This window comes from Macrobrachium nipponense, chromosome 39 (assembly GCF_015104395.2).
Source record: "Macrobrachium nipponense isolate FS-2020 chromosome 39, ASM1510439v2, whole genome shotgun sequence".
Lineage (NCBI taxonomy): Eukaryota > Metazoa > Arthropoda > Malacostraca > Decapoda > Palaemonidae > Macrobrachium > Macrobrachium nipponense.
In genome coordinates, this window is record NC_061099.1 from 24,029,175 (window position 1) to 24,041,674 (window position 12,500).

Consider the following 12,500-nt stretch of genomic DNA (forward strand, 5'->3'; position numbering starts at 1 on the left):
GTTGGTAATTAAAAAAAAAAAAAACATAGTAGACAAGCTTGATTTGATAACTGCTATATCCAATGTCAAACAATTTTTATTTATTGGCCATCTACCTATTTACTGAAAAAATAGCCGGTACCGTATTTTGCTTTACCTTCACCAATAATTATCGTCAGAATGATGACTTCATGAGGCTCCAACCACTTTGGCCTCGTTATAATTCAGGATAACACTGAAGGCTATCATGGGCATTGTTGGATTAGAAAATTTAACTTCTGGCTATAAAAACTCATTTCTCGAGTAGTTGTAAGAAGTGCTAAATGATCCTCAAGGATCCCAGCAGTTGGACTAAACGTTTAATTCATGTATATTACTGCTATTACTACAGTAGTATTACTACGCTAGCACAGATACCCCACCCACTTCGATGTATCGTTCCGCCATTCATAAAGTCTTTATATCCAACACGGTCGTACGGCCTAAAGAAGAAAAAAAATTATATCGGAAGATGTGTTGGTCTGCTGGAGATTTTAGCACATATAAGCTTGTATTTACTTTGGATAAAAATCTTATTTTAACAAAAATAGTCATTTAGGCTGTTTTACATACAATCTCTCTCTTTCTCTCTCTCTTGGTGGCATAGTGAATAGTTAATGGAAATGTTCAAAATCCTGAATGACATTACAAATATTATAATACGTTACTAAATACAATCAAAACCATAAACATTGGATTTAAACTAGAAACTAAATAATTACCTATTCAGGCTATAGTAAGAATGGCCAAGGGCTTTCTCTTGACTGAATAAGGTTGCAAGTCGTAAGACAAATGCAGTTTTGCAACCACGGGGACAATTCCAAATCCTGTTAGCCATTCTTGACTGCTATGGGTTTCAGAGCCGATGGAACAAGGTGAATGAGTTTCTGTCTGGTAGATGGGCAGGGCAACATTTCATAAAACGGTGTTTACCTTGCTTATGAAATGAATGTTTATCGACTCTTGGCTCGTAATCATTGGCCATGACGTCGGCTAGATCATTTTTACTCAATAAAAATTAAAACTATCGGGTTTAGGTTATTGATAATACTGACAAAAATGGTGTGTGGTTGTAAAATATACATATGTCAACTTTCAGCTACATCCGATGCTTTGATAAGGAGCAAAGTCCAAAAAACCGTGCTACAGAAGCCCTGAATCTCATAGTAGGTCTCCAAACACTCTTTTGAAGACAAATCGTCCATTTAACACCATTCAAAAGGTTGCTTTAATTTTACCAAATCAATTTACAGACTTGTAACTGATTCATGTGTTTCTGTAACACATCTGTAACTTCATTTTATAATTCAATAATGTGTTAACGAAATTTGTCAAGCTCGCTACCTTCTTAATATATGCTTCACATTTCTGTATGATGCTTAGTGTTTCTACAGCTGTAATTTAGTTGTTTTCTTGCAAGTAACTCAATTTTCCCAAACGCTATTACTGTAAACTGTTTACAGCTTTGAACAGATTTACATCTCCTCTAAATCTTTATTGCCTTTTGAAAACTTCACCAAATTCAATTTCAAAATGGCCATTTCCTTTCAGCAATCTTTAACTTCTCAAAATCTGTATGTCAAAATCTCTCTTTTGCCTTCTTTGAAAGCTTCCTCAAATTCTGTCTAAACGGCCAATTAATTTAAGCATCCTTTAAAAAAGTTCAAATTCATCAAAATCTATGTCAAAATGGCCGTTTCCCTTTCGTAGTCTGTAAATATATATCGCCTTTCAATTTTACCCCCTCAAAGTTTGTGTTAAAATGGCCATTTTCCTTTCTACGTCCTATAGTTCTACGTCAAAATAGCCAGTAGGTACCTACCATCAACCTTAAAAAATGTTCAAATTCTCTTATTCCATATCAAAATCTATATATTTTTTTAAACTTACTCAAATTCAATTTCAAAATGCCATTTCCTCTCAGCAGTCTTCGGAAATATTCACCATCTCACATTCTAAGTTAAAATCTCTCTATTTTCTTTTAAAAAGTCCTCAAATTCAATGTCAAAATGGCCACTTTCCTTTCAGCAGTCTTCAGAAATGTTCACATTTTTATAAGTCAAAATCTCTCTATTTTCTTTTAAAAACGTCCTCAAATTCAATTTCAAAATGGTCATTTCCTTTCAACAACTTTCAGAAATTACTCCATTTCCATAGGAAACTTCCCCAAATTTTGTCACGATGGCCACTTCCTTTCGATCAATTACATATATATGTATTTTCTTTGAAATCTTCCTCTAATTCTATGTCAAAATGGCCATTTCCTTCAGCTTTGCAACCTGCTGATATCTAGTACCTACAAACCTCCTCAAATACAATTTCTAAACGGCGTGATTCCTTTTCAAAAATCTTAAGGAAAAAAAGAAAAGAGAAAAAAAAAAGAGGGAAAAAGGGGAAAAAGATAAAAAAAAAAAAAAGAAAAAGAGGAAAAAGAGAAAAAAGAAAGGGGAAAAAGAAAAATGATGAAAAAGAGGACAATAAGGGAAAAAAAAGAGGAAAAAGAGAGGAAAAAAAGGAGAGAGAGAGAGAGAGAGAGAGAGGAGAGAGAGAGAGAGAGAGAGAGAGAGAGAGAAACTCTTGTGTCTCCTTACCTCTCCGTTCTTTCCCGTGAGCTTCCGCACCAGTTCTTTCATGCGGACTTTGAGTCTCTGTATCTCCTTGTCTCTTTCCCGTAGCTGGTTTTCGTAGAGGGCCTCCTTCTCTCGCTGGCGGGCCAGGATTAAATTTCGGCGCTCCGTCGCCGGCGATTCTTTGGTTTTCTGAAGGAGGTGATACAATTTATATAATCTATATACGATGAATAACATATAATGAAGCTGGTTTTAACATAAGTAAATCCCGTAATCCTGATAATGAAGCTGTTTTTAACATCAGTAAGTAGCGTAATCCTGAAATAATACTAGAGTTAACGTTATGATGATAAAAATATGGTAGATATCAATTATAGATTAAAATTACTACTGCTGCAACTACTATTACTAATACAATAATATAATTACAAATACTCCAAAAATAATCTAAAGGCCAACCTTAAAAACCTTTGAAATCAACTTAAAGTCCTTTCATTGAAATATTTTAAAACCAACTTGAATCCTGTATAATTGCATTTGGAGTCCTCTACTTAAAATCTTTAAAGCCCACTTAAAATCCTTTATAAATCCACTTAAAGTCCTTTACTTAAAATCCTTTAAAGCCCACTTAAAATCATTTATAAATCCACACAAAGTCCTTTACTTAAAATCCTTTACAGCCTACTTAAAATCCATTATAAATCCAATTAAAGTCCTTTGTTTAAAATCCTCTACAGCCTACTTAAAATCCTTTATAAATCCATTTGAGGTCCTTTACTTAAAATCCTTTACAGCCCACTTAAAATCCTTTATAAATTTCCTTGAAGTCCATTACTTAAAATCCTTCACAGGCCAATTAAAATTCTTTGTAAATCCGTCCTTTATTTAAAATCCTTTAAAGCTCACTTAAAATCCTTTAAACCAGCTTAAAATCCTTTATACATCCAATCTTTAAATCCCCATAAAATCCTGTAAAACCTACTTAAAATCCTTTATTAAAACCATTTAAAATCCTTTAAAACGCACTTAAAATCTTTAGTACATCATCCTTGAGCTTTTATGAAAAATGTTTTTCATAACTTTCAGTAATAATAATAATAATAATAATAATAATAATAATAATAATAATAATAATAATAATAATAATAATATAATAATAATAATAATAATAATAAAGTCACCTCCCTCACCTTCTCCAGATTCTTCACTTTCTCCTCCAACTTCCGAGTGATGGAGGCCAGCTCCGAATTCTTCCTCTTGAGGACCTGCACCTCCCTCTGTCGCTGACGGTCCTTCTCCCGGATCTCCAAGGGGCGCTCCATCTCCAGCTCCATCTTGTTTTTCTGGAGGGCGAAAGGATTCGGGTCTTTATTGAAAGTCAAGTAAGCAATGAATGGTGTTTTCGTTGGGTGTCCCCTGGAGGAAGAGATGATGGCATAAGGCCCACCTAAATCGATGAGGAATTAGGTGCTATCATAGTGATAAGATGCAAAAAATGATGTTTTTGGGGGGGCTGCAACCAGGAAGAAGAATCCTTGTTGGCATAGGGCCCACCTAAATCTATGAGGAATTAGGTGCTTATTAAATTGGTAAGTTGCAAAAAATGATGTTTTTTGGGCTGCAACCAGGAAGAAGAACCCTTGTTGGCATAAGGCCCACCTAAAATTATGAGGTTTCTGGTGTTTATTGAAAGTCTTATAAGGAATAAATGAGGTTTGTGTGAGATTTTTTAGGAGGAGGAGAAAGTAGTGGCATAAAGCCATCTAAACCTATGAGGATTCTGTTGGTCATTTGAAAATCTTATCAGGAAGAAATTATGCTTTTCTGGGCTTTCCTTAGGAGGAAGAACTCATTTTGGCATAAGGCCACCAAACCTATGAGGAATTAGGTGTTTATTAAAGTGTTAAGTTGCAAAATATGATAATTTTTTGGGCTGCACCCAGGAAGAACCCTTGTTGTCATAAGGCCAGCTAAATCTATAATAAAAGATCCTACAACACACTTAAAAAAATAAGACAAAACAGCCTAATCCTACAACATTCTTAAGCACTATATCACAGTATTTAGTCTTAAGAACAGGAATTGATGAGGGAAAGTGTTAGAACGATAAAAAAAAAAGGGCTTCTTAATTTCACATGAAATGAGGTCGATGCTATTTACAATCCTGATGCCCATGTAAAATACAATCACATGATAAAAATGTACCATCAAACTCCACAGAGAGAGAGAGAGAGAGAGAGAGAGAGAGAGAGAGAGAGAGAGAGAGAGAGAGAGACCTCAAAAAAAATTCACTTACATGGTAGGAAACCACGCCCATTATACCGGCCTTTGTCTAAACTCTTCAAGTTAAGTAATTTCCTCTTTGCTAAGTAATGTATATATTTATTTATATGGTCATTTATTATCTCATTCATTTATTTTTGCAACAATTCTTTCACAACTAAGGCACGGAAATAATCGAGAAAAAATGAAGAGAGACTTACAAAATTATTCGAAAATTGAAAACTGCAGCGATTGTAAAAGTTGTAAGATAATTAGGCTGACATTCAAAGAAAAATAGAATAACACTCATAATATTTCTGCTAAATAAACCCTAGATATCTACAGGATATGAAATATTATGCAGAAAGTAGAAACTGGTAACATGATACCACCAATTACTATTGGGAAAAATGCCAAACATACATGGAGCAAAATATGTAAGTTAAAATGCAACAATATATTTCAGAGAGACCACCAATACCACAAGTCTTCTAAACGACAAAATATCAAAATCAACATAGAACAATAAATCTAAAGAAAGACCACCAAACATAATTCTTTCAAAACGCTCTAACACTTCGCCATTCAGAGCTCAACATCAACCAGAAACCCTTTAAAATAAAGCCAACAGCCGACGGAAACGGGGGAAATCTTCTTGTGCCTCTTTTCCACCGCAAACGACCAGTTACGGACGCTCTCAAACCCCATACTGCGGTCGGTGGAAAATTCTCGAAACCTCACCCAATATTCTACTTTCCATACTATGCACGTGCGACAGTTCTTCTCTGGGGGAGTTTTATACCAATTCTAAGGGAAGGTGTAAATCACCTGACAGACCGAAAAGTAGAGTATTTTCATCTTTCTTTAAATCTGCAGCTGATAAACCCTCATTATGGACAGAAAATGAAACAGAGAATTATCAACTCAGGAGACTCCAGTACCAAGCAGGGAGTGTGTCTGCGTATATATATATATATATATATATATATATATATATATATATATATATATATATATATATATATATATATATAATGGGTGCGTTTAAAGAGACGAACAGCAGCCAGTGTCCTACTTACTAAATTATCGTTCTCAGAGCTGAGACTTTTGACGTGAATCTGGAGCCTGGAGAGCTGAGTGTTCAGACTTGAGTTACGCCTGACGAGGCATCGTTCCTTGTCCGTCAAGGTTGGACGAGTCTGAAACAGGGAAAGAGAGAAAATTAACATTTAGACATTAAATAGACGTTTAGGCATTAAAGAAACATTTATACATTTGAGACACATTTAGATTTAAGAAACATTTACACATCTGAGAAACGTTTAGACATTAAAGAAACATTTATGCATTTGAGACACATTTAGATCTAAGAAACATTCAGACATCTGAGAGACGTTTAGACATTAAAGAAACAGTTATGCAATTTAGATACATCTAGACATTAAAGAAACATTTAGACATTTGAGAAACATTTACACATTCAAGAAACATTTAGACATTTGAGGAACATTTAGACATTCAAGAAATATACACACATTTAGGAATTAAGGAAATATCTAGACATTTGTGCAACATCAGACATTAAAGAAACATTTAGATATTAACGAAACATTCGGACATTAAGAAACGTTTAGAAATTAATTAGATATTTAGAGATTAAAGAAACATTTAGAGATTAAAGAAACATTTAGACATTAAAAAAACATTTGGACATTAAAACAACATAGCAACATTTAGACATTAAAGAAACATTTGGACATTAAAACAACATAGCAACATTTAGACATTAAAGAAACATTTTGACATTAAAACAACATAGCAACATTTAGACATTAAAGAAACATTTTGACATTAAAACAACATAGCAACATTTAGACATTAAAGAAACATTTTGACATTAAAACAACATAGCAACATTTAGACATTAAAGAAACATGAGATATTAAAGAAAAATTTTGACATTAAAGACTCATTTTAGACATTATAAAAACATTTCACATTAAGATACATAAAGAGATTTTGGCATTAAAAAACATATAGACATTAAAGAAACATTGAGACATTAAAAAAAAAATTTAGACATTAAAGGAATATTGATGCATTAAAGAATCATTTAGACATTACATAAACATTTAGACGTTAAAGAGATGTTTAGACATTGTTCTCAGTCGTTATAATGTAGGAATCATAATAATCTATTCAATTTAAGAAATTAATATCTAATAGGTACCAGACTGATCTTGATAAATATAACTAATGGCATATTCAATATAAAACAAAAAACTAATATTAAAATTTCATAATTATTTAGTTTAAAAAGAAAATTAATTAGCATATGCAACATTGATGATGATAATGATTATTAGCTATATATTCAATTTAAAATACGAAACACAAATAAATATTATTGCAATATTAATATTTCATATCTGACCAAAATCCGAGGAATATCTGGATATTTCAAGACAATATTACCTATGGTTAGTTGAACACTTAAAATTTACAGTTAAAATATTGCAAAAGAAACTAAAGAGAGGTAAGACTTCTAACAACGTATTCATTTTAAAAAAGAAATACTAACAAAATATTTCATATATTTAAAACCAGATTAATATTCAAAGAAATTCTGGGTATATAAAAAACAAAATGATCCATATTTGAAGGAATATTTATCATTAAAATACTAAGCATAAAATATTGAAAAATAAATTGTGACAGTAACACGATAACAAAAAACGTGTTTACATAAAATACATAGGTATATATGTATAACTGAGTCACGAAAATATGGAACGTGATGAATATATATAAATAGAGGCAAATTCCACGAAGGAAAGTGAAGCAATGGAGTTCAGCAAGGCCTTTCGACTTCTTGTCCTTTACTTATAAAGTAAAAGACAAGAAGTCGAAACGCCTTGCAGTACTCCATTGTTTATCTTTCCTTCGTGGAATTTGTTTTCTATGATATATATATATATATATCGATATATATATATATATATATGTATGTATATATATATATATATATATATATATATACACATACATACATACATACATAAAATAACATATATATATATATATAATATATATATATATATATATATATATATATATCGGGTCCCATTATAAGTAACTCTGAAAAATCAAAAGGCATTGATGTGTCATATTAGGATTCAATGTTCTAAAATGGAACCAATCTTCATATATATATATATATATATATATATATATATATATATATATATATATATATATATATATATATATATATATGTATGTATGTATGTATTATATATATATATTTATATATATATATATTTACATAACATACTATATATATAATATATATATATGATAGTATATATATATATATATATATCATATATATATATATATATATATATATATATATATATATATATATATATATATATATATATGAAGATTGGTTCCATTTCAGAATATTGAATCCTAATATGACACATCAATGCCTTTTGATTTTTCTAAAACAAAACAAACAAACAAGAAATAGTTTACTCTGAGAGGGGCGCCTCGTAAAAAAAAGGTACAAAAATTAATTGAATTACATAAAAAAATATATTGTTATCTCAGCAAGCAATTAAAACAATCACCGAATAAAGTAACCTTTTTGGTAATTAAATAAGAAGCGACAGATGTTTGATAGCCTAGATGTAAATTATACAGAAGGCAATTATTGATCCCGTCAGTCATGCTGACATGACAGAACCATTACGCTGCCTGTGTTACAATGATCATCAGTCATTATTCTGTCTCGCGAGAGCGTTCGGACGTTAACGAATTCTCTCTCTCTCTCTCTTCCCCTCTCTCTTCAGCGCTTCTATTGAACAACCTTTCCTCTACATACAATGAGGGAAAAGTACTTAAGCTGTCTCTCTCTCTCTCTCTCTCTCTCTCTCTCTCTATTAAACCACTTTATATGCAAAGAAGGAAATGTATCTTATCTCTCTCTCCTCTGTCTCTATTGAACAACCTTTCCTCTAAATGCATAGAGGGTAAGGTACCTAAGCTCTCTCTCTCTCTCTCTCTCTCTCTCTCTCTCTCTCTCTCCTCATCCTCTCTCTCTCTCTCTCTCTCTCTCCACTGCTTCTATTAAACCACCTTTCCTCTACATGCAAAGAGGTAAATGTACCTGAACGCTCTCTCTCTCTCTCTCTCTCTCTCTCTCTCTCTCTCTCTCTCTCTCTCTCTCTCTCTCGAGTTCACTGTGCAATCTAATTTTTTTCCTTTTTATAACTACCAGATCACGTACACAAGGGAATTCCCAATTTTCTCTTTCAAATGTGTATATCTGTAAATTTAACGGTTGATGCCTTTTCTATGGTCTCGTCTTTTGGTAAATATTCTTCAAAAAAAAATAATAATGTTATTTATCATTTCACGATTCAATAACCTGTATATACAATGAAATGTACTTCATTGCTGCTTATAAAAGTGAATTACTTTTGCTACGCAAAATATACTAAGTATAACAGACTAAATTAATACTATACCTAAGAGTACCTCCATCCGCCGCTCTCTCTCTCTCTCTCTCTCTCTCTCTCTCTCTCTCTCTCTCTCTCTCTCTCTCTCTCTCTTTAGGTTCTTTCTCATATGCCCTACAAACAATACCTATTGGCCATCTGACGTTCCAATTTCACAGGACACAAAAACGCTTATTTTTATTGCTTCTTCCGACCAGTACAATCGTAAAACTTCGAACATGTGACTGACATTGTGTCTTTTTCTTTTTTGAGGTATTCATTTATCTGTTAGTCTGTCTATGCAACTGAAAGATACTTAGCTGACAGATAAATACTGGCGCTTGCATACGCATTGGCAAAAACTGCACTGACAGTAAATTACGCAGATACATTTTTATAGTTAAAAACGTTACTGTATGTACTATAGAAATTCGTGTTTGTTACCCACAGTCACCACAAACGCATAGACACAAAAGGCGTATGTGACCGTATTTGAATACTCGAATTCTTTGGATACGCAAGCACCTATAAATAGTTTGAAACTTCAATGTACAAAGTACATATTGAGCTTTTGTTACCTACAGCCTTCACAGTCTTATTCCCCTGAGCCAGGACTTCAAGGTTACTTGAAGTGGACGTCCCAAATTATTCATTCCGTAGACCTTTCATCGCAAACCATATCTGGCCGAGGCAGTAATTATTCCCTAACGGACACGTCCACCGTGGACATGTGACACACTGGCGCTCCCAAGACGGTTCCAGAATATTTAAGAAGGCATTTTGTTCTTGGGAGAGACGTACGAATAAAAGCCTTCATCAATTGAGGCGAAACATACCCTCAGGTCTGTTGACTTTTGAGAATTTTATAAATAAAAATAAAAACATATCCTCTGGACTATTTACGTTTGAGAAGGAATCTACAAATACCAACGTTTACAAACTGTATGAATACATAATCCCCAGATCTCTTTATTTTTGAGGAGAAATCTACAAATTAAATTCTTTACAAACTGAATGAATACATATCCCCAGGTCTTTTTACTTTGAAGGAAAAACTTACAAAAAAAATCATAAGCATAGAGAAAGCATATGAATAGGTCTCTTTACTTTTAAGGAAAAATTTACAAGTAAAAACCTGTATAAAAAGATGGAAAACGGATCCTAAGGTCTCTTTACTTTAAGGAGGAATTTACAAATAAAAACCTTTATAAATAGAAGGACATATTCTCAGGTCTCTTTAGTTTTAATGAGAAATCTTTATATAAACCTTCATGAACTAAAGGACAACATATCCACAAGTCTCTTTACTTTTGAGGAGAAACCTACATATACAAAAACTTCCATAAAGAGAATGAAAACATGTCCTCAGGTCTCTTTACCTTGGAGGAGAAACCTACAAATAAAAAACCTTCAAAGACAAAAGGAAAACATATCCTCAGGTTTCTTTACTTTTGAGGAGAAACGTACAATAAAAAAAATAAGTTTACAACAAAAGGAAAACATATCCTTACATGACTATTCTTGTGGTCTTCTGTTACTTAGAAAAATTAGACCACAGGATTATTCAGTTTAGTGTGATTGCTTCCTTCTTAAAAGGGTGCATAATCGAACTGGATAAAAAAAAAAGGCAAAAGGTATAAATGATCATAATTAAGTAAATATAACTATGTAAATATATATGGATATTAAATGAACAACAAATAATTGTATACAGACAGCGTTTGAAGACCAAATTCAGTGTTGCTTCTCATCTTACCTCTACATTATGAAGTGTTCCCCCTCTAATAAAGTTAATAATAAATTCTTTAACGTCAATATTTGCTTGAACATTTAAAGAGGAATATATAAAACATTCTTTTCTAATACTTATAAATTCCAAAGTTACTTATAAAGAATGCATACAAAACCCAACAGCTTTTTCAAGAACAAGACCATTGAACTTTTTAAAAATTCACCCTATACTTTCGTCTCTAGAAACTGCATTTAACTACAGTAAGTCACAACATATGAATCAATAACCTCCTCTCCTCCCTTCCCCTCCCCTCCTGGACAACAACCTTCGCCCCCCCCCTCCCCCCCAACCCCTCTTCGTCAGTGGAGTAAGAGAACTTCAGAAAACTGTACCTTAGGGAATCTGCAACAGAGAGAGAGAGAGAGAGAGAGAGAGAGAGAGAGAGAGAGAGCCAACGCTACCTCCTTTAATTACAGGCCTGTAACTGTATCCGTCCACTAAATGACTTCACGTAGTCTGGGTTTTTGTTACAGTCATTTTATAGGCAGAGAATTCAGTCTTTATCTTTTATTACCATCAGTTTTTTTTGTTTTTTTTTTTTTTTATTGTCGTTTTATTTATTTTTCTATTTTCATCTTTTTCTCTTCTTATTTTTAAAATTTTATTATAAACTATTTTTATTTTCTTTATTATAATTTTTTTTTTCATCTTTCAATTTTTTATTTATTTTTTCGTCTTTGAGCTCAATGTGTTAAAACTTCCTTGGTTGGGTCTCGTTCAAGAGCGCTGTTACTTGGGCAGTGAACGCTTTGTAAATGCGTTCTTTAGTCTTCGATGTCGCCACTGTCGTTGTAGTTGACATATAGACTTAATAAGACGTAAAACCAGTAGTTAGATTTGTCTTTGCGATTTTTAATCAGATAGCTACATATTCATTATGATGTCTAATATATAGATATATATATTATATAATATATATATATATATTATATATATATATATATATATATATATATATATTATACACACGCATAAAGAGTTGTATATTACCTAGGTAGAGAAACCTAAAAATGTCAGAAGATATCTCGGGATAAGACTTCCTACAACGTTAAAACTATTATGACAATTGTTTTTGTGTCTTTGTTATCTGATACGTATTCATAATTATCCCCAAAGTATACGAATAAAAAAGGGTGTTATAAAGTCTAGATTGGGAAATCCTGATATGACAAAAAATATATTGGGATGAATCACTCACTATTTTCGTGCCTCAATTTGTAACAAGTATCCTAAAAAGTTAAAATACCTAACATAATCATTAATTCTGAATATAACCATATCACCATCACAATAACGATTTTTCTTCTAAATTAGCACTTAATAACAATTAGTGTCCAAACCAAACAATATTTC

At 32.2% G+C, this 12,500-nt stretch overlaps 1 protein-coding gene across 1 annotated transcript in view; it reads right to left on the minus strand.

The window, feature by feature from the left end:
* The window catches only part of LOC135210214 (uncharacterized), a 462,528-nt gene that overhangs the window by 401,707 nt on the left and 48,321 nt on the right, over window positions 1–12,500 (minus strand). Inside the window, exons 2-4 of the mRNA XM_064243050.1 lie at window positions 5,930–6,049; window positions 3,779–3,931; window positions 2,610–2,777 (exon numbers count right to left, since the gene is read on the minus strand). Of these exons, the coding sequence (XP_064099120.1) occupies window positions 2,610–2,777; window positions 3,779–3,931; window positions 5,930–6,049 (441 nt within the window). The remainder of the gene's footprint in view (window positions 1–2,609; window positions 2,778–3,778; window positions 3,932–5,929; window positions 6,050–12,500) is intronic.